This window comes from Phyllopteryx taeniolatus, chromosome 7 (genome assembly GCF_024500385.1).
Source record: "Phyllopteryx taeniolatus isolate TA_2022b chromosome 7, UOR_Ptae_1.2, whole genome shotgun sequence".
Lineage (NCBI taxonomy): Eukaryota > Metazoa > Chordata > Actinopteri > Syngnathiformes > Syngnathidae > Phyllopteryx > Phyllopteryx taeniolatus.
The window spans coordinates 11,304,952-11,331,839 of NC_084508.1; the positions used below are offsets into that span (position 1 = coordinate 11,304,952).

General features: G+C 42.0%; 1 protein-coding gene across 4 annotated transcripts in view; it reads left to right on the top strand.

The window, feature by feature from the left end:
* The window catches only part of ncanb (neurocan b), a 126,485-nt gene extending 100,375 nt beyond the window's left edge, over positions 1 to 26,110 (top strand). For all 4 annotated transcript variants that reach the window (XM_061780303.1, XM_061780299.1, XM_061780302.1 and 1 more), the window contains 6 exons: positions 1,586 to 1,699; positions 8,674 to 8,832; positions 13,205 to 13,287; positions 14,285 to 14,429; positions 17,513 to 17,695; positions 21,276 to 26,110. In XM_061780303.1, coding sequence (XP_061636287.1) covers positions 1,586 to 1,699; positions 8,674 to 8,832; positions 13,205 to 13,287; positions 14,285 to 14,429; positions 17,513 to 17,695; positions 21,276 to 21,418 — 827 coding nt within the window. In that variant the 3' untranslated portion in view covers positions 21,419 to 26,110. The remainder of the gene's footprint in view (positions 1 to 1,585; positions 1,700 to 8,673; positions 8,833 to 13,204; positions 13,288 to 14,284; positions 14,430 to 17,512; positions 17,696 to 21,275) is intronic.
* The last annotated feature ends 778 nt before the right edge of the window (positions 26,111 to 26,888 follow it).

Consider the following 26,888-nt stretch of genomic DNA (forward strand, 5'->3'; position numbering starts at 1 on the left):
GTGACAATAAGCAGTATGTGTGTCTCTGACAGCCTCTGCATCCAATCCATCCTTTGATATCAGTCGTCTCTCTAGCAATGATGCCGTCACGCCGCTTTAGCCAAACACACTCACGCAAAGCTGCCCTAATCTCAGCCGGGAACGTGCCAACTTCCCAGAATTCACAGCGTCACCTCTCTGTTGTTATGTTGTCTTCTCTGGCATATTTTGGCGCACTCTTTTACCTCCTCCCACCCCCGGTCTCTCTTCCTGTGACCTCTTGCCAAAGTTATGGGGATTGTGGGGTGGGGGGGCTCGTTCTGTTGGATTTTTGGAGATGACAGCTGCACTTCTAATGATTTTTGCCTGAAGGCCTCAGATCAGCCAAAGAAATACTTTTCTTTTCTTTTTTTTAAAACAAAACCACAACTCTTAACACCTGCTTCTGCCAAGTGTGTGCTTGCATGCGTGCGTGTGTATGCATCATTTTGGCACAGCGTGAAGGCAGTGAGATTTATTTTTTTAATCTCTTTTCATGCTGAAAAATGCTGGGAATGCCCCTTTGCAGTGGTACAATTTTGAGTTCAACCAAAACTTGTGCCTAAAGAGTAAAAAAAAAAAAAAAAAAAAAAATCTTGTGTAAATAAATGTGAATGTAAATTTTAAAAACTTCTTTTTTAAAAGGTGATGCCTTACAAGTTGAATGACCATAGAACAATGTTCATGCTCATAACCCAAAACACATATTTATCTCAAATCATCTTTCCCCATTGAAATGAATGGAATTGCCGTTAATTAGGTCCAGCCCTACATTCTGGTGTGCACACCTTGGCCACCAGGGGGGGGGGGGGCAGTATAATACAGACATAGAGACAGACGAAGAATAGTTTCACAACTACGGTAATTTTAGGCATTTTTCGCAAATGATTAAAAAAAAGTCTGTAATTATTGTTTTATTGTCTGTCTACGTGTTGCTTCACCGTTTGTCTTCAAATATCCATTACTTAAAGGGTTTCAAAACTGACATTGATTCAATTTGTTAGGCTGTGTATGCCATTTTGTTTTGTGCGTTAGCATCAAGATAGCAGAGATTCCTAAGGCAAAATTGCAAGGTTGTTACAGCACGATATATGTGTAGTTTTCTTTTTTAATGTTTAGCATGTCAATGAATTGTCAATAGTGCAATGAGTTGTCAATTACAATGGTACCATTCCGATTTTTATTGTCCAATTTGGAGTGTATTTTGCCTTTTTCTTTGGATATTTCTTTACGATGCCGCCACAGAATGTAGCCAACATTACGGGGCCGATGGTGTTCCACTCAGGAGGTTCCATTTGTACTTCGTCCTCACATTGAGTACTCTCAATTATCATGACGCGCTTCAGTGCATTCCTGATGACGTGTAATCAATTGACTTTAATTAGAAGTTGTTTTTTCCGGACGCTCTCGCTAATCTTTCGCACCCTTTATCTCAAGGTTTGCTTGTTTTTCCTCTGGTAGACAGGTCATTTAAAAAGTCACTACCGGGATTGTGCTGGTGCGTTAGTATGCGTGTTGTTACTTCACCTTAACTTGACCTCCTTCTCTCTCACTGTTTGTCCTCCAGACATCGATGACTGCCAGTCGAACCCCTGCCGCAATGGAGGAACTTGCATCGATGAGATAAACTCCTTTGTGTGTCTGTGTCTGCCCAGCTACAGCGGCGCCACGTGCGAGAGAGGTAACAACGGCAACAGAGAAAATTGTTGCTTTTTTAAAAACGTGTTTATTTGGAGTTAACTGCTGTCGCCTCTAAATATACATTTTTCACAGTGCGGATGAGAAACCTAGTCGGCCATAGTAAAAGGGGTTATACGCAACTAAACCGGACTGTGCGTAATATGGTGTAACACAACTGGGAGGGGAAGCATTGTATTGCCCGGTACCTCACACTTTTCTAAATCATCTAAGTCGTGTGTTTAATTGACCTAAAATGCCTGCCGTGGCATACCTGTTTAGAACGCCTAATGTTGAATGTGTGTGCTCTCTCTCACTCACGCACACGAGAGCACCGTGCAGTGTGTACGTGAATAGCCTGCTCTTTTGCATGTTTTGCAATAATAGATGGATTAGTGAACTATTTGTTGACAGAAAACTAATATTGTCAAACATTTACTGATTAGCATTATAGCTTACATGCGCACCCCTCCCACTGCCCCCGTGCTGACGCCGAGTCCGGAGTTGGCAAATTTTCTCTACTACCCACATAATCACTTTGCAAATGTCCTTCTAACTACATTTGGACCTGTCTCAAAACTGAAAAAAAAACAATTCAAATCCACCAGCGGCTCCCTATTGGAACTGTTAAATTGTTCCAAATAAAGCAGCCTTAATGGAACAATAATCCATCCCTCCGCTTCCTGTGAGAGTAGACTGTGTATGCCTTAACAACAAATAAGGTCCTGTTAAAAAAGGATTTGTCTCTCATTAATCCTGCGGTGTGGAGTCCTTGCAATGTCCCTTTCAATTCTGCGCCTCCTCGCCCAATCTCTATATGTTACATTATAACTCCTTATTCTATATTTTCCACATTTTAGGTCTTCATTTTTATTTTTAACTGTAGCTTGAACCAAGCATGCTGATGCGTTGGCGAGGTTGGCAGCGAAGCCATCAAGTTTGCAGTCACACCGGTTTAATAATGCGGGAATTTTACGGCGTGGGGTGGTCTCCCCCAATACGATAATCCTGTCTGACAGTGTTCTGTCAAAGTCTTAAATGCATTCCATTCCTCAAAACAAAAACATGAGTCTAAAATATCTTAAAATTGCATAAATGTGATTTGTGGTTTGTGTCACTTTTCTTTCCCCAGTCACTATATTGAAGTGATTGCCGACACTGAGCTAGTGTCGAGTATTAGACTGTATTTGTAAAGGCAGACTACATACTGAACTAGTCACCAGCCAGTCGCAGGGCACATATAGACACGGACAACCATGCCCATTCTGAGGTCCGCGGACACGTGTGGTGGATGTCAGACCTATACCATTCAGAAATATGGGAACAGAAGGTATCAAACCCCCTGAAGAAATCAATTCAATGGACAGATTATTCTTATGATCCGGGGGGTAAAAACGAGGTCTGCGGACATATTTAAGTCACCACCAGCTAATTCTGTATTTAATATGAGTACCCGCTCACATTGTTTGTTGCCACACTGGACAAGAGCAGTGACAATGCTCCAGTCACGCACTGATCGCTGCAATTATGCAGCGTTCGCTTCCACACAGAGATGTTGCCATGGAAGACTCATTGTGCAACATGTAAAGGGAATGAGTGGAGCAGCTTTGATTGGCGGCGAATGAAGTCAGCTCTAAACACGCCCACAGCACCAACTTGCGCGCGTCTGCGAAATTACCAAACCCTGGTGTAACTCTCCTCCGTGCAGGTTCACGCTGCACGCCGCGCTGGATTTATGCTGGTCACAAAAATAGAGCTTCAGTTTTACTGAAACGTGGTGGCTAAAACTCAACAGCCCCATATATAGTATGCTTACAGTGGTCTGCTGGCATGGTGTTGTCAGAGTACATGTTCACGGAGAGCTTGGCGGAAGAGTGAGGAGGGTAAATAAAAACAGTCCTCGGACTCTTTTGAGCACCTCAATGTTGCCATTTGTACAGAGCAGCTTCAATGAAAAATACCGGCTTTTATAAGCACTACAGAGATTGATGCATCAGCAGTTGTAAATGAAGATCATTTGTTTGGCTTTATACAGAACCCGGCAAACTGGGATTTATTCCCTTCCGTACAGACGCCTTGCCACCTCGGTTATAGCTCTGGCACTACTCAAGTGGGAGAAATTTTGGGGTTGGATTCCCCCCCATTTTGCATTGGTGTCTTTCATACACAACAGCTAATACATAGTAAATCACAGCAGCCTGGAGAGTGTTCCCAGCCTGTCTCAACTTTCCAAATCATTCCCACACTACATCCCACGCGAGTTTGGATTTTTCCCCTGAACGTCAGCTAGCTCTGTTTATTTGCCCACGCTAACAAGGCCGCGTTTGTTTTAGTCATCAGAGCCGGGACGACAAAACCAAATGCAAACAACCAGATTAACATTTAGTGCCAAGCAAGTCACGCTGCCAGATTCCATTCCAAGAAACATTAGAGGCAAGGAAATCAGTTTGAAAGTTAAAAAACTGTGATGCTGCCAGGTGACATTGGTGGGTGGGAAGATGTACCGGTAACCCCACACGGCGACGTGTTACCGACACACTAATGAGGATGTTAAATAGTTGTCTCTGAAGTGCCTGCTGGAGTGTGGAATTAAAAATCTTCATTTCTAAGAATCTGTCTGCGAGCAAGCTCTTGCAATTTTCACCAAATTTTGTCATCATAATGACCGGATTCCAGGCGCTGGACTACATGGAAATACTATGATGTTAAAACCAAAGCATAAGCGAAGCTGGAGTCTTAGCAGATTAGCATGAGCCAACAGTGTTATTAGCGTTAGCATCTGACAAGCGGCATATCCTCGAATGTTTGGCCAAATTGTTGACATGGGGTTGGGGAGGTATTTGTGGAAATGGAAATGGCGTCCGGCACACCACTACACTAATTAAAAGAGTAATTGGTTTCAAGCTATACATGTCAAACTATATTCATAACTAATACAAGTAAGTTTCAAAGTCAAGTTTCTGATGTTAGCTACCCCTACCTACCTCTAGCATAATTGGCATATGTTTAGGTTTGCTGACATCACCTTGGTGGCTCGAGCTAATGTTATCATATTTGTAGTCGTTTATAGTGTCCTGAACTGTAATCTTATGTTGATATCAGTTTCAAACAAGGATTCAATAGGGGTTACTTTTCTGTCTGCTTCAAGTCAGTGAGGAAAACAAAAAACAAAACAAAAAAACACAGTCTTGAGTGTCAAGGAAAGTCCAGCGGGTTCATTTCAAAACCCGGTCTTGATTGGGTGGAGGGAGTGGTTGTTCCACCCGAACAAGACGGACAGCGCCTCCTCTGAGCAATCACCGTCTTGTCCCCGATGCAGGCTCGAGTACGTATGATATTGTACAACTGGTTTCAGAATGTTGTTGTACTTCAATAGTGGATCGCAACAGTTGCTTTTATTAGAATGCACAAGAATTGACTCCAGACTCCTCTCTGCTCAAAAACGATAGCGCAAGGTGGACGTATGAAGCCAATGGCATGCATTTCAACGAGATGAAGGGAGTCTAGATGCCAAGGCATGACATTTCCTTCTCTGGATGGAGTTTTAGAGACTGCAAAAGTCTCCAAAACACCACAAAAAGTTGCCGGTTACTTTTTTTTTGGAAAATAGTCACTAGAAGGGTCGGAAAAGTCTGTGTCACCGCTCGTTTCGTCGCGAAGCCCAAGCTCCACCCTGGTCGCTTAAGTGTGCTGTGATTTTTTTTTAATACGTTGTGTTTGTCAGAGACCTTTGATTAAAACATTATTTTATTATTTTTCCTTTTAGTAAAATAAAATCAACTACGAATGTATCTTCATGTTAAAATAGAACAAAACGTAAAACACCCATTTACTGTACTTCCGCATTTTGGCCATGAGAGAGCTCGCCCTGGTGCTCCACATCTTCAGCTTGCTAACACAGACACACACACGGTTACAAACACACACACCATGCTTCCTCTACTTTAAAAAAAAAAAAAAAAAAAAAGTGCAAGTGATGTGGATAAACGAGCCCATCAGTCTTTTTTTGTCATTTAAATTCAGTGTGAATATTAATCTCGAGCTGGCTTCTCTTCGCAGCGTGACAAAGAGACAGAAGGGGGTTTAAAAAAAAAAAAGGAAGACAAGTTGAATAATGTCTAAATATTTGAAGAGGTTGATGTGATGTGGAGCTCTGAGGCTGCCTCTTGTCAGCGACAGCGAGAAGAAATCAGCGGAGACTAAGCCGGAGATCTGAGGGGGAAGGAAACGTGGCTTGATTTTCCTTTTCCTCTTGATTTTTTTTTCCTGTATAATCCATTTTCTTTCCTGTCTTCTTGCTACATTTGCTTTCTTTTGCTACTATTGCCACCAGAGCAATAAAGTTGTCATGTTTGTGTGTCTTGTGGTTGTTAGCTTCCACCTGCCTTGTGCACACTTGCTCCAGAGTGCATCTTCCCCACCTGCACCTTGTTTACCCAAATTACCCTATGCATATAACCTTGTGCCTCGTTTTACTGTATGCGGTCGCAACTTTGTAGTACCTCGTCCTCCACCATTCTTTATATTCCACGTCATTGACTTGTAGTAAGCATAAACCCTGTTTTAAATATGGAGCTTTCCTTTTGCTTCATGCTTTTGACACTGTTGCCTTCGCTGATTGCCTGCATGTGGACTGACCCCTACCTGTTTATTAAACTGTATTTTTTTGGAACAGACTTCTGCTTTTGAGTCTTGGATTTGAGTCCTCCTCCTTGCACTGTCCCTGATAAAAGTAATACAAGTGGAAGGTTTTCTACAGCACTTATCCATATTCGGGCCACGGATGTGCTGGAGCCTGGAGGGGGGGGGGGGGGGGGGGGGGGGGGGGGCTGTTATGTCCGTGATGATGATTTCCACGAGTTCGTGACAAATGATTAATACCACAAAAGTCACCCTTTCTGTCTCTGATTGTTGTTGTGTTTTTCGAGTCTCTTGGTTTCTTGTATATCAAATTAGAGGCTCAAGATTCCTGATTTTATTCACGGGTCATATTGTGTACTGCTGTCAAGTCATAATGACTGTTTTCACTAATATGATGAAAAGTGAACTCCTGCTGCAAATGGCGACAGATGTGTGATGGGTGCCATTAAACATGTTTGACTGTAATGGGTTAAATCTGAAAACATCTTAGCTGCCAGTTATAAAAGGGTGTGCACACTTGTGCAACATTTTCTCAGTTCTTTATTTTTACCTTCCCCCTCTAAAATGTCAATAGGGTTATACAGGTTATAGGTCACATTAATGTTGGAAAATGTTTTGAAATGGTTTATCTTGGTCTCGTTTTTCATTTGAACAGGGGTGTGTAGACTTTTTATGTCCACTGTATGTTTGTGTTTCAACATTTAGACTGCAGATTGCTGGGTTTACCATAGAGAAGAACTGAAGCTTAACCACGCACATGTAAGGTCCCTGTGAATGTTATTGATACACTTTGCACTGCCTAAAAAGTTTTGCAAATTGACCACCTGCATTTCAAAGTACTGTATAAAAACCAACTGCACAAATCTGCATGGAATTGAAAACTGTTCTGGTATTCTGTCCTTCCCTCGACCAAACTGCATACCATGCATACTGAGCAGGGCCCATTTGCAATTCTCACTTTACCGGTGTCGCTTCGGATTTGTCTGCCCCAAAACGGAGACCTTCTGCAAGCTGTGAGGAGCGCAACATTTTTTACACATGGAGCCCAAACTGCATCAGATGTACACATGTTTGGAGAAAGCTACACACGCACACACACACACACACACGCACACGCTTCACACCCAAGTGGGGATGGGAGTCCACCCGCGGTGACAGGTCTTAATTACCAAGTCAGTTTCCCACTGCAAGCAGCGCTGTCATTTGAATAGATGAAAAGAGCCTTTCATTGGACCAGGCTGTCTGGACTGGACTGAAAGTCAAACAGCGTCAAAAGCACAAAGGCCTCCCGAGGCAGCTGTAATCGATATTCTTCTATAATGTGTGACACCGGATAGAAAAATATTTTGGCTGTCATAGCAGAGTGTATACATACCTGTTGTATATGTACGTCAGATGCTGCCTTCAATAGTATTACTTATATGACCACATATAACTAGAATGTCACTCAGTAGAGCACAGACCTCCACCAAGGCCAAACTCTTAATAAATGTGGAAAAAAATTGTCGAGCAATTTTCGGGTTCATGTTGGATGATACCATAGTGACTCTGTAAGACGTGGAAGTTAATTACTATACATTCAGCTTTATTTATTTCTTAATATATTATTTCATTCTATTTTTGCTCAGTTTTTTTATTTTTCCTAATATATTTATTTTATTGATGCTGTTTTAAGTTTTCTTGTTTTAGTAGTTATTTCTGTCTAAATTATTTAAAATGTATTTTATTAGTTTTTGTTTGTTTTATTTTATTTTTTGTCGTATTTTATTGTATTGTGTTTTGTCTTTTTAGTGTTACTACATTATATTTCATTTTATTTATACTGTTTTGTATTTTCTTAAGATTTTATTTCTTTGTATGCCACTTTAGGGTTTATTATTTTTAGTTGTATATTTTTATTATTTTGACTGATCCTATTTCATATTTTATTATTTTTTTATTACTATTGTTTTGTTTTTTTATGTATTATTTTATTCAACTGTTATTTTCAGCAATGTATTATTTCATTTTGTGTATCCTGTTTAATTTTTTATCGGATTATTGATTTAATTTATGTATTAATTTGTATATATATCCTATTTAATTTTCTTTTTTTTAATGAATGTACTATTTTATTTTGCGTATAGTGTTTTGTTTTATTATTTGTATTCAGATTTTTATTTTTTTTATGTAAAGCTTTAAAAGCAAGATGACAGGAAGGAAAAGGCACTTCACTGGAGGGCTCCTGATTAATTATTGACTATTGATTTTTAATACACCTTCGAACCTTGTTGAAAAGATCGTGATGGAAGATTTTCAGCCATTTTCCTGTTTTGTGTCCCCTTGTGCCCCCGGCAGACACGGAAGGCTGTGAGCATGCATGGCGGAAGTTCCACGGCCACTGCTACCGCTACTTCAGCCGCCGGCACACATGGGAGGACGCTGAGAAAGACTGCAGGGAGCACAGCGGCCACCTGGCCAGCATCCAAAGCGCGGCCGAACAGAACTTCATGGGAGGTGAGCGAGAGGAGTTTGGCGAAAGCTGCGTTCCCAGGTAGTTGGGCCGCTTTCAAGCGCTGTTGCCCTCTAAGTGTCACTGATTGCAATCATCAGGAGAAGATGAGTGAGCGGAATCTAATGCGGCCAGTTGGCACCGCTCTCTTTACTCTGAGGTCCTGTCAAATTGGCTCATCGGAGCCAAAACAAAAGATTCGGCATTCATCTGCCTTTTACACAGAACCCAGCGAAAGCAGGAAGTTGCTAGAACTGTGCGCTTTACTCAGCCTAACGGCAGCGATATTCATCTATCCATTTTCTTCCGTTTATCCGAGGTCAGGTCACGGGGGCAATACCCTAAGCAGAGATGAGACTTCCCTCTCCCCAGCCACTTCGTCCAGCTCTTACATTGTCTCTCCTGCGTGTCCTCGGTCATGTGCGGGACCACCTCCACTAGGACGTGCCCGGAACACCTCACTAGGGAGGCATCCAGGACGAATCCTAACCAAATGCTTGAGCCATCTCAGCTGGCTCCTCTCAACTCTGAGACCCTCCCGGATAACCGAGCTTTTCTATTCTAAGGAAGAAACACACTTTCTGCCGCTTGTATCCAAAATCTTGGTCTTTCAGTCACGACAGCGGCACAGCCATAGGCGTTAAAATTCCAGGTTATAGCCTCTTTCACACAGAGATCCAGCAAAATTCATGCCTCAGAGCCACAACAGTAGGATTGGCATTTACATGCCTTTTACACAAACCCAGAGAAGAGCGACTGTTCACTTTCTCACAGAGACACGGCATCTCACAATCCGATCATTAGAAGATGTCGGCGTCTAGTGTGATGTATAAAACCGTTGTCTGACAGCAACAATTGCTTTAAATACAACAAGGCGAGAGAATCATGTCAGTTGTTAAACTTACAGTTTTACAAAATTCATGGCTGGCTCTTAAGAGGGGACTTAAAAATAGTTGGGAAAATATGTTTTAGCATAACCATGACAAAAACAACCAGATTTCATTCAATATTTATTTCAAGTCTGTCGTCCTCCAGTTGCGCTTTTTCCATGCTCCCAGCTTTATAATTTCCCAGATAAACACTTTGAGGAGTGTGTTCACGGCCTCTTTGGCGCTGATGTAAGCGTCTGTGACACAGCGTTTAATCTGCTGTCATGTTCTGTGTCAGTGTGATTTGTCTGGAAACAGGTGAGCTGATTTCCTTTGTGGAAAACAAACCGGTAGTGTGTGTCCACAGTGGCTACGAAACAAGCACAACCGGCACATTTTCGCACGGAATTTAAAAACGGAAAAAACTTGACATATGCATGCCCAAACTCCTTCGCACTTTTTTCCACAGACGTACAACAAAATAAAAAGCATTTAACCGCCTCCGGACTCTCCATCTCCACCCCTGCAATAAGGAGATCAGTGTCATTAGGAAGACTAATGGGCCCGCTGATGATGCTAATCAGATTCAGCGTGATGTGGAGACGGCGCACAATGGGATTAAGCCCCCTCCCGCACGGAACGTGACTGCTGACATTTTTGCTTTCACGCGTAAACAAAAAAAGCCATCACACTGAGGGGATTATGAATAGAGAAAGTGTGAGCACTTATGCTTTGCTGTGTTCTAGCTTCATAGCCTTTAAGCACCGATGTCAAACTCAAGGCCCGCGAAGTGAAGGTGGCCCGCCACGTCTATTTGTGGCCCACCGGTTTAAAGGGGAATTTTGCAGTTAAAACTGTGAGCAAGTTTTGAAGGTAGCCTCACTTCACTAATCCCTTCCCTCCTTGAGTCTTTGACCAAAGCCGTGCCATTGACTAACGTGTACAAGCGTGATTGTCAAACATGACCATTCTCAAAGGCAAGCAATAATTAAAGTGCAGAGACGTGATAATTGCTCACAAAGAACGGACGGCAAAATAATTCACAACTCGTCAGTGATGCCTTCTCTTTCTTATTGGTTGTTTTTTCTTGAGCAGCAGTGGATTCTTAAATCTTAAAACAGTGAAAATTTCCCCTTTAGAATGTGACTGCTTGAATGGAACGCAGTCTGAACCCCCCCCCCCCCATACACATAAACCATAACTAGTAACCCATAAACTGCTAAAATCTGAAAAATCGACTTTTCACTATTTTACCCTTATTTCTGATTTCAAGTTATCCATCATAGTAAAGGTTGATAATCATTTAATGCAGAGTCCACCAAGTAAAGATGAATGTGTTATAAATAGTTTATACATTTACAGGGTTTCACTGTTATAACGTCTGAAGGCAACCATAACTCTGATGTGGCAGCGATGAAAATGAGTTTGACACACCTGCCTTAGTGTTACAAGGAGATTATTCTGCGTATGCATTAAAATGTCCACGTTGTTGTGCAGTGCACTAAAGTATATGCAAAAATGTTTATTATCCTTGTAAAAAAATGGCACTTAATCCATCCATCCATCCATTTTCTGAGCCGCTACTCCTCACTAGGGTCGCAGGCGTGCTGGAGCGGGGAGGCGGGGTACACCCTGAACTGGTTGCCAGCCAATCGCAGGGCACATACAAACAAACAACCATTCGCACTCACATTCACACCTACGGGCAATTTAGAGTCGTCAATTAACCTTGCATACATGTTTTTGGGACGTGGGAGGAAACCGGAGTGCCCGGAGAAAACCCACGCAGGCACGGGGAGAACATGCAAACTCCACACAGGCGGGGACGGGGAATGAACCCCGGACCTCAGAACTGTGAGGTAGACGCTCTAACCAGTCGGCCACCGTGCCGCCTGAATTGAATTATTTTAAGATAAAATAATTGAATTGAATTATTTTAAGATTTTTGTTTTTAGCAAATAATTATGAACTTAAGAATTGTATGGCTGCAACACGTTCCAAAAAAGCTGGGACAGGTGGCAAAAAAGACTGAGAAAGTTGAGGAAGTCTCATCAAAACCTGTTTGGAACATCCCACAGGTGAACAGGCTAATTGGGAACAGGTGGGTGCCATGATTGGGTAGAAAAGGAGCTTCTCTTAATTGCTCAGTCATTCACAAGCAAAGATGGGGCGAGGTTCACCTCTTTGTGAACAAATGCATGAGAAAATAGTCGAACAGTTTAAGGACAACGTTCCTCAACGTACAATTGCAAGGAATTTAGGGATTTCATCATCTACGGTCCATAATATCATCAAAAGGTTCAGAGAATCTGGAGAAATCACTGCATGTAAGCGGCTAGGCCGAAAACCAACATCGAACGCCCGTGACCTTCGATCCCTCAGACGACACTGCATCAAAAACCGACATCAATGTGTAAAGGATATCACCACATGGGCTCAGGAACACTTCAGAAAACCAATGTCAGTAAATACAGTTCGGCGCTACATCTGTGAGTGCAACTTGAAACACTACTATGCAAAGCAAAAGGCATTTATCAACAACACCCAGAAACCCCGCCGGCTTCTCTGGACCTGAGCTAATCTAAGATGGACTGATGCAAAGTGGAAAAGTGTTCTGTGGTCCGACGAGACCACATTTCAAATAGTTTTTGGAAATTGTGGACGTCGTGTTCTCTGGGCCAAAGAGGAAAAGAACCATCTGGACTGTTATGGATGCAAAGTTCAAAAGGCAGCATCTGTGATGGTATGGGGCTGTGTTAGTGCCAATGGCATGGGTAACTTACACATCTGTGAAGGCACCATTAATGCTGAAAGGTACATACCGGTTTTGGAGAAACATATGCTGCCATCCAAGCAATGTCTTTTTCATGGACGCCCCTGCTTATTTCAGCAAGACAATGGCAAACCACATTCTGCACGTGTTACAACAGCGTGGCTTCGTATTAAAAGAGTGCGGGTACTAGACTGGCCTGCCTGCAGTCCAGACCTGTCTCCCATTGAAAATGTGTGGCGCATTATGAAGTGTATAATACGACAACGGAGACCCCGGACTGTTGAACAGCTGAAGCTGTACATCAAGCAAGAATGGGAAAGAATTCCACCTACAAATTCAACCATTAGTGTCCTCAGTTCCCAAACGTTTATTGGATGTTGTTAAAAGAAAAGGTGATGTAACACAGTGGTAAACATGACCCTGTCCCAGCTTGTTTGGAACGTGTTGCAGCCATAAAATTCCAAGTTAATGATTATTTGCTCACAACAATAATGTTTATCAGGTTGAACATTAAATATCTTGTTTTTGTAGTGTATTCAATTAAATATAGGTCGAACATGATTTGTAAATCATTGTATTCTGTTTTCATTTATGTTTAACACAACATCCCAACTTCATTAGAATTGGGGATGTAAGATGGGTTAGGTTCCAGCTCAACCGAATGAGGAAAAGCGCAACAGAAAATTGATGTATAAATAAGACTGAATGGTCCACATTTATGCTTTTCCTGCTCAGGTATCAGTCACGACAACACCTGGATTGGCTTAAATGATCGCACGGTGGAGGATGACTTTCAGTGGACCGACAAGATGGACCTGGTGAGCTCTTGTTCATTGTTATTCATGTTTTTGCTGTATTGTGAAATCATGATGATCTTGGCTCAATTTACTTACAAATGTACTTGTTTATTGTGAAGTCTGGGGCTGCTTAGTTTAACACAGAGCTATTATTCTTTTGTAAGAATAGCAGCATCGTGGATACACAGGTTAATTGTAGCTTCTGACATCTAGTGGATGAGCATTTAATTGTTCAGTTTTAGTTAAAGGGGACAGATTTTGCCATACCAACTTTTTCTAGTATTTGGGATGTAATATTGTCTCTATGGATAGGCTCCAACAGCCCGCGACCCCAGTGAGGATAAGCTGTAGAGAAAATGGATGGATGGATATTGTCTCTATGGTGCTTAAGTAAACATGTGAAATATTAATTAAAATCCTGAGTCCCAGACCTTTTTCTGCCGAGAGATCTGAAATCAGGTCATTCGAATTTCTTAAGCTTATCTACGTCACTAGCAAAGCCCTCCTCCTTCCCTCGCCGCACCCGAGCCCGCGCTGTCAACATGACAAACACTCTCACAAGTGGGTCTTCTACACAGAGGCAAGCAATCAGACGAAAGGAGGCTTAGCCAAATATGGACAAAGCGGATACAAAACTGGGTCAAACAGAAGTAGCTGTCTGAGGCGTCTTTTCTGGACACTCGTATGACAAAACCAAGGTGGTTTTTTTTTTTTTTTTCAAATGAGATTGACACTTTAAACTGCATGTCCATGTTAGAGAGTCACTCAATGGCGGTCTAAATAGCCAAAGTGGGGGATCTTTAATTGTGGCCTCGAAGAACACCATTTGGAGTAAGTAAATATAAATGTTCAGACCAATTAAGTTAAATGAGATCATTTCCCGCAGCAGACCTAATGCACACTAATGTGCCACAGCACAATGTTTGGGAATCACTGGGAATCTATCTCATGGCAAATTATCTGTGAAATGAAGTGAGTTTCTTTGATTTGTCTCATGTCTGTCAACACTTGTGTGCAGCAATACGAAAACTGGCGCTCGAACCAGCCCGACAACTTCTTCGCAGGCGGTGAGGACTGCGTGGTGATGATTGCACACGAGAACGGCAAATGGAACGACGTGCCGTGCAACTACAACCTGCCCTACGTCTGCAAGAAGGGAACAGGTGAGAAGAGGAACAGGAAGTGGCGGCATATTACAGGAAGTCGCCGTCCAGGAGGCTTCGATTCGAGTCGACCGTATCCATTTTTCCGTCTTTAATCTTAGTATTTTTATGCAAACCCACTGAGAGGAGCCATTTAGGTGTCAATGTTTGTCTATACGGTATGCGCCCTGCGATTGGGTGGCTACCCGTCCAGGTGGTACCTCACTTCTCTTCCAAAGTCAGCTAGTATAGGCTCCAGCTCCTCCGCGAGCTTAATGAGGGTAAACGGTGTAGAAAATGGATAGAAGGATGGATATGTCTCCTTTAAAAATTCACAGCTCATTTACAATTTACCTCACTCACTTGCATATAGTGTGTAAAACTGACACGGTATGAACAAAAAGGAGCGATATTTCCCTTCCAGGAACGCTGTTGCAACTCGTCATCAGTCCCCAACGTCCTGCTCACCCCGACCTTAATCAGTCTCTTCTAATCACCGCGACCTTTTCATCGTCCCTCAAAGCTTCTCTTTGCTCCCGCTAAGCCGCCGCAACGTGTTGAATTAACAAGGTCGCTCACCGGCTCCACACTGAGCATCCTCCATCCGGCTTTTTAAGCACTCGAAGGACACATTCTTCGTTGGTCACTTGGAAACGGAAGCAAAGGTTGTCCATTAGGTTTTGTTGTTTTGTTTTGGGGTTTTTTTCCAAGAAAGAAAGAGGAGAGGTCCATAGAGGTTTGTGATCAAGAAGATTCTAAAGATTCAATTCTAAAGACAAAGACATGGTTAGCCGATCTCATGTAACTGGTAAATTTCCATTACATCCACTCGGAAAAAAATAGACGTTTCATTGTTCCGTTTCATTTTTCATTGTACTATGTGTGTTCTGCTCGTTCTCGCTGAGTCACTCAGCAGCTGAAGGATTACACCTTTAAAAGGTGAAGGTATTTCAATGTCTGCGATTGGCTGGCGACCAGCCCAAGTTGTACCCGACCTCTTGCCCAAAGTCAGATAGCTTAGGCTCCAGTTATTCACGAGCCTGATCAGGACAAGCGGTTTGGGAAATGGCTGGATGGACACGTAGTTACTTGAGTTTATAGAAGCTTTTTTTCACACATGGGAACTACGCAACCCATTTGAACCCTGCGGCAAACCAAAACAGCAGCACCTAACAAAGCACGTAAACACTGTCAAATGATTTGACGTTTTTGTCGTAGCCGAGTTTTTTTCCCCCGATATTCTTTGAAGTTATTTGTCTTTACCGACAATTAGCCTTCCAGTGGACTCCGACATGTGAACGCTCCACTACGGTAACGACAGAACCATTGCAAGAGCTGGAAAGAAAGACCCAAAGAACAGCTTTAAACGATTTCCATTATAAATCATGTCATGGATTTCCAAGGCGGCACGGTGGGCGACTGGTTAGAGCGTCAGCCTCACAGTTCTGAGGACCCGGGTTCAATCCCCGGCCCCGCCTGTGTGGAGTTTGCATGTTCTCCCCGTGCCTGCGTGGGTTTTCTCCGGGCACTTCGGTTTCCTCCCACATCCCAAAAACATGCATTCATTGGAGACTCTAAATTGCCCGTAGGCGTGACTGTGAGTGCGAACGGTTGTTTGTTTGTATGTGCCCTGCGATTGGCTGGCAACCAGTTCAGGGTGTACCCCGCCTCCTGCCCGATGACAGCTGGGATAGGCTCCAGCACGCCCGCGACCCTCGTGAGGAGAAGCGGCTCAGAAAATGGATGGATGGATGGATGGATGGATGATATTGTCTGGGTTACATTCAAGTATAAGCACAACATGAAAGCTGCATCGACCTATCACAAGGAAAGATAAGGAAAAAAATCTGATGTTTCATGAAATATGTAGCCACCTCTTACGAGCCGGAGTTGTATCATAGCAACAAGATGCAGATAGGACCACCGATGATATCATTCCACTGTTTTCTTCATGTACGCAGGGAAGAAGTATTATTTCAGTGAACACTAAAAATGTTTGTTGTCACCAAAAAAAATGTGAGTACCATTCACATTCTTTGTAAAAGCAGCATGCATAAGAAACAATAGCCCTTCAGGAAACTGTCAAGTAACCCAAAAGTACCTCAAATGTGCGATTAAATGTTCCTCTTGTTTAGCATATCTTCCACTACCGTGCAGTTTAAACAAGTGAGCCTGTCTACAGAGCGTCTGGAACGCTTACAAAGATCAAGTCTAGCCCTGTGACTATTTAAGAAATAAAGTGTTATGATCCTTCTGTAAGAAATCAAGTTACACTCAAGTGCTGTTCCCCCTTCGGGCCATATTCTCGACTACTGAAATACTGTTATAAGTCATTTTAATGACATTTTCCCTTATCCTCAGCGCAATACTTCTCTCTTTCCCTGTGCTTTTAGAAATCTCTCAGGAGTGCACCAAGGTGAGGTTTATGGAAAACCGACCCTTCAGCGGTTTATTTGTGTCTCAAGTGGGCGAGCCCACTTGCCCTTTCTCTCATATTCAAACTGTAAATGTTGAGCTACGCATTTAATCAGAGTTATTGTTTTCCCCTTGTGGTGACTCTTAAGGAGGTTTTAAGACAAGGACAGTTGTAGACTTCGTCATAAATTAGGCAGATACTGACGCAAAGACATTACTTAAAATGAGTAGTGATATGATGAAGAATAGCCCTAATGATTGGTGGTCTACTCCGTGCAGAATTTGTGCTGTTGCTGCCCGTTCTTCTTCAACTCTTGTACTCTGCGAGGTTTCAGTGAGTGATGGTTTGGATGGATGTCTAGAAAAAGTGAAGTAGAACACGAGGGGAGACTTCTAAATCCAATCAAGGATGGGTAGTAATAGGAAGATTAGAATTTTTTTGAATGTACATCAAAATCATTGTGATGGGACATTTGATGGGCTCTTCAGTATGGGCGGTGATGGGTCCGCGGCAGAATAGAATGCTCGGATGAACTTCTCGATTCATGTCAATGCTCGTGGTCATTGGTGCATTGGAACCCTTTTGACAGACTTTTAGATCCAAGAAAGGTTTACGTGAAAATGGGTAGGACATGGAGGAACAAAAACAAGCGGACATGTTACTGTTGTCTTTGTTTTTATTTGTCCAGTGTTATGCGGAGCCCCTCCTCACGTGGATAACGCCTTCGTGGTTGGCCGGAAGCGCTCTCACTACGACATTCACTCCACCGTGCGCTACCAGTGCGCCGACGGCTTCCAGCAGCGCCACGTACCGACAGCCAAGTGTCGCGCCAACGGCAAGTGGGACGAGCCAAAAATCATCTGCGCAAAATGTGAGTTTGCGCCGAAGCTTGACTTCACTTTTGCTCACGGATGCTTGTTCCTAAAGCATAGGTGCAGTCTTGCCGCAGCGACTGATATTATTATTGCAAACAAAAAAAGATCAGTGCTCGTGTTTTTGAGCCGAATCAAGCATATTTGATTGAGAAACTTGAATTCATGCCAACCATTGATTAAATAATCAAAACCATTTGCTATTCTCTCCTATAGTCAGTCATGTAGACATATACATACATACTGCATTTTATACATTATATATATATATATATATATATATATATGATTATGTGCAGTATATTATAATGGTAATCTTTGTGAAGCCATGGGACTACAAAGGATCTTTTCCAAAACCCCTGGAGACTTCCATGTTTCTGGTCACCATCCATTATTTCTCTCCAGCCAAGCAAGAACCCCATTGATTTTCATTGGCGCCATTTGCATTAGAGTTACGCGCACCGCACACACGTGCACGTGGCTGAGCTCAGCTGAACTAAGAAAGGAATGAATCTGTTCATGAAGTGATTCCATTCAGTACGTGTACTAAAATGATTTTTGTTTCGTTGAAATGAGGCGTTCGCGAACGACACAACACTGCTCGAGCCTACTGCTCCGTTCCACCCAAAAAATCAAACGCAAAATGCTTGGTACGCAAATGCGCAGTGACGCACTTGAATCTAGTGTGCGTTTCATATTTTCCGTGTGCATGCGCACCACTTATGTGAATGAACCCCGGACCTCAGAACTGTGAGGCAGACGCTCTAATCAGTCGTCCACTGTGCCGCCGGATTAAAATATGTCAAGTTCAACTGAAAAAAATGAAGAAAAATTAAAGCTACAATCAGCGATGAACAGGCCTGGCAAACCCTTTTTAATGGCAGAACCTCTAAAAGATCTTGAAACTTTGACTTTAGTTCCACTCACATTAGATGGCGTATGCAAAAAAAGCTTTCAATTTAACATCGCCAATGTGTCTAGGACAGTGGCTCTCAAACGTTTTAGGGTCCTGGACCCCCCCCCCGCAAATTGTAGATCGACTCTGAGGACCTCCTAGCTAACATTGCAAATGGGGGCGAGACACCTTATTAAAATCAAATGATTTGCACTTGTGAAACAGATGGAATTAGAGGGGAAAGAAGTCCGGTACCATCTGTAGTTTAGGTAGATAAGAGTCTCAGTCACATTTGAGTAACGCTCATCCTATCTCTCTAAATGTCATAGGATCTTTTTAAAAGGGTATTTGGGTAAATTCACTCATTTGTCAGGCTGTGACCAAGTATAAGCCCTGGAATCCACCCATTTGGGCAAATCCACTACCGAGTGGGGTTCTTTAAAAGTTCAGCCCCAGAAGGCAGTTTTACCGAACATGAAATTTCGTAGGCATCTCGAACATGAGTAGGCCCCCATTCAAATTCTCAAGGAGCCATGCTGTAAAACTTCCTAATGGAAGTCTTCCATTAGGGTGTGAAGGTTTAAGGTTCATTTTACTCCGACAGATTTTCTCTGATTGCTACCAAATTTGAACTGTGAATACCAGACATAGACCACGATACATTGCGGACAACTTCATTGTCTGTGAACAGAGCATGGCGCCGAAGTTCGATAACTCACCATGAAACGTGAACATCTTAACTTAGCTTCATCAGGTCAGAGCAGGACTAAGTGTCTTTGTTCCTCCATGTCAAGGAGAGAAAAAAACTTGAATTAGTGCTTGCCACCAGTCCATAAAATCAGTCATCAAAAGATTCATTTCTATGGTATTTATTTCATGCTCCTTATTTCTTTTCAAATAAACAGCGTTTATCCCAAATACATTTTTAAATGACACTCTCTGACAGTCTTCAGTTCATAACCTTTCAGCATAATAATGATTGCTCTTTAGAGGAGAGCTAAAGGCTCGATACATGCATAACTATTCCACCCCAATGTCATTTCACTGATGAAAAAACACGGAATAATGGCGCCTCTGTCTAAAAGTGAATAAGATAGCTTTTCCTGTGGCACTTTATCGTCTTCTTTTTTTGATTATTCCATGGCCCAGAGTTCTACTTTGCTTATCGTTGATTACAGACAGCATTTTGTTGTTGGCAACATCCAGGAAGGGACAGGGAGGACGTTTGGCAGTACAGCCGAGGAACAAGCTTCTGTGTGGGTAGCACCATGAATGAAATGTTCCTTCGGTGTGGTGGGGAAAAGCAATTACGCTCCTTTTGACCTTTACACAACACTGCTCTTAAAACCTGCTGCCCCCACAGATGTTTATTAATAAGGCCTTATTGGTGGGCCTTAGGTGTTAGTTGCGGGCATTATTAGGAGGAGGTACACTCAAGAACACAGAAGACGTTTTCCTCACATTTTGATCCAGTGGTGCCTTGACCTTTAAGTTTTATTACGGGACCATGCTCATAACTCCAAACACTCATAATTATGTCCGATATTTTTTTCCCCAAGTGGCACGGTGGACGACTGGTTAGCACAGCTGCCTCACAGTTCTGGGGACCGGGATTCAAATCCCGGCCCCCGCCTGTGTGGAGTTTGCATGTTCTCCCCGTGCCTGCGTGGGTTTTCTCCGGGCACTCCGGTTTCCTCCCACATCCCAAAAACATGCACGGTAGGTTCATTGAAGACCCTAAATTGTCCGTAGGTGTGAATGTGAGTGCGAATGGTTGCTTGTTTGTACGTGCCCAGTGATTGGCTGGGTCTATCCCGCCTCTCGCCCGAAGATAGCTGGGATAGGCACCAGCACGCCCTACTGAGGAGAAGCGGAACGGAAGATGAATGAATGAATGAATTTTTTCCCTTTTTTTTTTTTTAAATGAGTGGAAATGTCATTAGTCCGTTAAAACCCCCCAAAAAACTCCCGTCTATGGCATTTTGCATTGTGCGTTATCATTAAGCTAGCGGACTTTCGTTTCGTTTACAAAGTTCGCTGCCACAATAGCTAGTGCTCGTAACTCAAATTTTTGCTCTCAACTTAAGACAAAAAAGTTGGCCGAGTGATGCTCGTATCTCGAACGACTCATAAGTCGGGTTACTTGTAAGTCGAGATAGCACTATACTTAGCTAGCTAAGCACACACAATACCAAGGGTCCAATTTAGTACAGAACACACCTAGCCTCTATCACTAACTTCCGCTAGCGCAGAAGTAAAGTCATAATTACAATGAATATTTGTATGTTAAAAACTTTTAGGCCATTATTATAAACCAATCCAATTTTGAAAAAGTCATAAAAGTGAACAATTCCTTAATGTCTTAATTTCTTCTGCTTTGCTGTGGCAACTGTTGTGGTGTTGTGGTACATGCTGCTTGCCTTTCACGGAGACGGCGCAGGTTCCATTCCTGGTCAGTGCGCCAATACCCAAATGCGAGTAAAAATGGGTAGGTTGTGTCAGGAAGGGCATCTGGCGTAAAACTGTGCCAGACTAATGATCCAAGTGACTCGCTGTAGCGACCCATCACGGGGAAAAGCCGAAAGTCATTTCTTCTTATTATTCACTATGTTTAGGATTGTAATTGCTGGATAAAGTGCTCTGTAAAAGGTGAGCCTAGCCTCTCTGTCTCCGTTCTCCCCCAGCAAACCGACGGGCCCACCGGTACCGGCGCCACCACCACCACCACCACAAGGGCAGACGGGAGCGCAGGAAGCACAAGCGGCACGGCCACCGAGACGGCGGCCACCGCGACGCCCACCAGGGCCTTAAGCAAGGCCCCTTCTGAACCAAACGAGCGAAAACCCCAACATTATCCCTTCTTCTTCTTCTCCTCCTCTCATTCCGTCATTCCTCTTTCCTCTCTTTATTTCTCACCCCCCTCCCTCAGGTCCCTCCGGCCCCCTCCTACACTTTGGAGTCCCCCCTGTAACATAGGAAATTCTGGGACAATAGCTGGGACGATAGCCGATCCCTTTGTATCCCTTTTTATGTTTGTTTTTTTCTCCCCGTTTTCTTGTCTTACTCACACGCTGCGCTTGAGTACACATTGTAAATAACATCTCTTTTGGTTGTTTGTTTTCTTGACTTTCTAGTTTTATTTGGTTGGTGTTTTCTTGTGTGTGTGTGTGTCACTACTCATTCCATGTGTTTGGTGGTAGTATCGGCGCCGTGGTAGAGGTGGGAAAAGTGCCGGAAATGTTTTTCTTCTTTCGGAAAAAGATAGCACGAACTATAATCCTAAAATGGTTCAGTATCATTTCAAACTCCTAATACATTACCCTTAAAAATAAATGGCGGAGGAGGATCTTATTTCGATGCACCTTATGTGTACATGTACATACGGAGAAGACTCTCCGTAACAAGCCAGGCTAAATTTAGCTCCTCCCCAACATACAAAGTTTATCTCTCAGTCAAGATGTATCGCTTCACCATCCAGTACTTCCTTGGATCAATTTCTGTTTAGTGCTCCCCCGCATATTCGCCATTCGCTAGTTGCTACTTTCAGATTTAGCTTTTCCGAACTTCCTACTTTTTTACAGGACCCTGTCCTCGCTATTTGCTGTTTTTGTGCTCAGGCCAAAGCCCGGTATAATATTTAAATATTATATCTTGTGGCATCTTGGTGCCAAGGAACTATGTTGAAGTGAGTTGACGAACTTCATGTAGTACTTTGTCGCCATCTTGTGGCATCTGTAGGCAATTCTAAACCTGTTTAGGGCGGATGATAATTACTCACGGGCTTTCGCGGCAGGGGTCAGTCGCTAGCACTGCACTCGTTTTCCTGTGCTTAGGCGCCATCATGTGGCATTTTAGGGCATTTCCGAAAGAACACAAGAGATTTTCAGCAGAACTGCAAAAATAAATCAAAATGAAAAAAATAACGTGATTGGGAAATGTTGAAATAGTAAACTGCAACAATGCGAGTCTTTTCTGTAAATTGGGTCCATCGATTCTGCTGGATCTCTGTAACCCCTTTCAGACCTTCTGTAAAAGCCGGAATTTTCCCCACCTCTTTTCCTTGTGTTAAAAAGCAGTTCTCGCCGCTCCAGTAAGTATTTTATACAGCAGACACTGGCTCTGACGTCATCTAATTGTCTGTTTGCGTGATGCTGTGTCTTTGTGCAAAGGTTCTGCAATTTTGCAGAGTCGCCGAGTGACAGAAGCAAAGACTGCGTGTGCGTGCATGTGCATCGATGTCGGAGATAAATGCTCCCTCATGTGGCTCTAAATGCAAGATACAAGAAGCCGTTTGCTCCCTCTTTCCTGACAGTTTGCTGTGGGGGGGGGGGGTTCTGCCTCTTCCTCTAAATCCAGCAGTTAAGGCTTTAGTTTGTGGGATTAAGTCCACGTCACTGACTGAAGTATTTCTTATCCTCTTCTGATACTTTTACTTAGCCGCCTTTCACTTACTTTTAATCTCTGGCGCTCAGCAGACACAAGTATACACTCTAGCAGCCCCTCACTCAGTTTGGAGCCTGTTTCCACCAAGTGGTACTGTTTGGTTTTGAAGTTAAACGTTGTGAAGGGTGCCAAAAGGCATGTTTCGGCCAGTTGATTCCAATGCCAAAGGTTTTGAGGGGCACCAAAAAGAAGGTTTCTACAAAAGTGGTCGAGTTTGGTTCTGATGTTAATCTTTGCAAAGTGTACAAAAAGGCGTGTTTCTACCAATCAGTACTTTGGTTCCATTGTTACCAAAAGGTACCAAAAGATATTTTCCAAAAATCAGTACAGTACACTTTGGTTTCATTGTCAAAGGTTCCAAATACAGGTTTGCACCTGTTGGAATCCAATATTGAAAATTGTGAAAGGTACCAAAAGGCATGTTTCCACCAATCGGTACAATCTGGTTCGCTTATTAAATTTTGAAAAGCGTTCCAAAAGCTCTGTTGCCACTAATCGGGACAGTTTGGTGCAGAAGTTAAAAGTTGCAAAGGTTGCCAAAGGGCATGCTTCCACCCATCGGTACAGTTTGGGTCTGATGTTAAACATTGCAAAGGGTACCAAAATGCATGCTTCCACCAATCGGTACAGTTTGGTTCTGATATTGAAGGTAGTTAAGGGTACAAAAAGGCCTTTTTTTTTTTTTTTTTTTTGTGTAGGCATTTTTCCATCAATAGGTATGGTTTGGGTCCATATAATCAAAAGTTACAATGGGTACCAAAAGGCATGCTCCAAAGTTAAACCTTGCAGAGGCTACTAGAAAACATCTTTGCAACAAGCTGTACTGTTTGGTCTTCTTGTCAAACATTGCAAGGGTAAAGGGTACCAAAAGGGATGTTTCCACCAATTGGCTCCAGTCTAAAACCGTGTGAAATTCATCTAGTCATCAATCTGTACGTTATGCTTTCAAAGTTAAACATTGCGAATGCTACCCAAAAACCGGTTTCCACTAAGCGGGTCAGTTTGGTTCCATGAAACATTCCAATTATTTACCATTGTATTATCTCACGATTCTCTGTCGATAAATCAAATGACAGCAGCAGCTTAGGCCGCGCCCTCCTTTGTGAGGCCAGTACGCCATCCAAAGGTTGCTGAAAAGAATCCGTTTCTTCTCACCTTGGTAGTGGGAATCCCAACTGCTCCTGCACACCTTCTATCACTTGAATTCATCTGTGCATGTTTAATTAACAATACTGATTATCTGCAGCACCGCGAGGTGCGCGACTCACTTGGACGGACACGGTCCCGTGAGGTCGCTCCAGACACTCGTCATCGTCAGGCCAACACAAGCGTGTGCGATTTTTTTCTGTGCAAGTTTATCTCGGTGAGCAGAAAACACGCAAAAGACAAGACTAATTCATGCAGAAGGAAAAGCTGATTGTGAGGGAGAAAAAAAGGCAAGATTAGATCACAATTTAGATGAAATCGCGTATCTTTTCACATCTGTTTTGTCCTCACGCAGAGACGTGTTAATTGTCATTAGTGGCAAATCAAGACGGCGTATTAAGGCGTCACTGCAGAAAATTCCTTTCGTTTTATTTCTGAGGAAAGACGTCATTGTCACCATTTCATGAGGAAAAGCTCATTAGGAGAATAATGTCTTGGCTTTACAAGGAATTTCTTTTTTCCAAGAACAACTTCATTTTACACTGTTGTATATAGCAAGAAAAAGATGTAACGTGATGCGAATTGATTCCCAATATTACAAGAAAAAAGAAGTTTAAGAAAAAGACAAAAGGTATGTTTTCGTACAAGAAAGTTTCATATAATTAAAAATGAAATTGTAATCTTGTGAGTACAAAGTCATGATATTACAAGTCTTCAATTTTTCAAGCAAAGAATCTAAATCCTTCGAGAAAAGTGAGTTCAACGTAGACATTGTATAATTGTGGCTTCATTCTCAAAATATTTTTTTTCTTAGAGGAATATGACTTTAGTCCCTTGAAATTAAGGAGGGGAGCACTATTTTCTTCCTCACTAAATTACGCCTTTATTCTTGTAATATTTCAACTTTTTTCCTTGATATTTGTGTCTTTATATTTGTAAATATCACTTTTTCTCGCAATTTTAACATTATCAGCATTATTGTCAAAATTGTAGGAATTTCTTTTTTTTTTTTTCCAGAATTGCTAGTTTTTTTCCCCACATTAAATAAAATCTTGTATAATTATGATTTTGGTCTGGCAATATTATGACGACGTAAAACAAATTATGGGGGCAAAAATTCTAACTTCATTCTCAAGTAATAATTTTTTTCATGAGGTTTTCTTTTTTAGCAAAATGTCAACTATCCTCTGTTATGAGACAATATTCTCAAATAATTGTAGGATTTAGTTGTATTTTTTTCATACAAAATTGTATCTCAATTTTCATAATACTTTGAAATAATTCTCGGAATATTCTGACTTTATTCTTTTAAAATTCAGAGGTTTCGGAATTTCCGAATTTGTTCATCGAAACTTTTTATCTCCCGAAGTTATGCCTTTATTCTTGTAATATTTCAATGTTTCTTATTATTTTGTGTCTTTAGTCTTGTAATATAACAGCATTAATCACGGAATATTTGGAATCTATCTTTCAAAATAATCTAACACTTGGAACTGTTCTCATGACATTCAACTTTTTTTCACTGATGAACATTTTGTTCTCGCTAATTTTTGTTTTTTTTAATTGCGCAAAATTCGAAATGTGCTCTTGTAATGGGAAACATGTTTTGGGTTTTCAATAAAAATGTTGACTTTGTTCTCAGAATATATTATGATGAAATAACTGCAATCTACCGGGCATGAAATATAGACATTATGTGCAGGGTGAAAAATCTCCTCCTTTGCCATGTAAATACTTATTTTAAACTCTGGATCATCATCATCTTGCAGCCTTTCTTTTCTTGAACAAGCAGAAACAATACAAGATCAGAGCCCGTGTATGTGTGCGTGTGTGCGTGTATGTATTTATTCATATTTATTGACGTGTCCATTGTATTCTATTCTTTACCAGCCAAACGATCATTAAAGCAAACCCTTGTTTGGATCTGTTACTTGGCTCTGTCAGTGTTGTTGTTGTTGTTGTTGTTTTTTTTTGAAAGTTCACAAAAATCTCAATACTCTCAACTTTTCCAGCCTGAGGCCACTTGAAATCAGAATGTTTGGATTCTCGCAAACAAACGCACAAAAATCAGTCTCTGTGTTCACGGCCGGTGTAGAGAATGATACAATCCAACCAGTATTATTTTCGTCGCCTTAAAAGTGGCTTTGAAGTGGCCTTTGGCAAACGTAAACATGTTACGTGATAAGAAAATTCATTTGACAAGCAGATGCTAATATCACTAGCATGTATCTGAAATCCGTTATGCTAGCAACTATCAGGAAAATAACAAGAGAAGCTTGACAACGACAAATGGCACTCTCAGTCAGGTCAGTAGTTTTACTTTCTTTTATCATCTGGCTAGCCAGTACAATATGAGTAATCAATTACATCAACCGGATGCTCACCTAAACAGCATATAGCTGAAAACTCCAATTAATCTGCAGTAATATCTCAAGGATGATCTGCCTGATTTGATCTTCATGGTACTCATTGTGAATACGTATGTACATGTGATTTCTTAAGGGTTGTTGTTTTATTAGATTTTTAATAAATAAGGGGGGGGGGGGTAAATACTCATTTGTGACCACACATAAAACACAAATTACTAATATTAATAGAATTCCTGGACAGTATGGTAAGCAAATAGCGCACCTCTCGAAACAATAAGGTAGAGGACGTCACGTATTGCAGTTTCAAGCAAAGGTGCGCTCCGTTTGCTTAACGAGAAG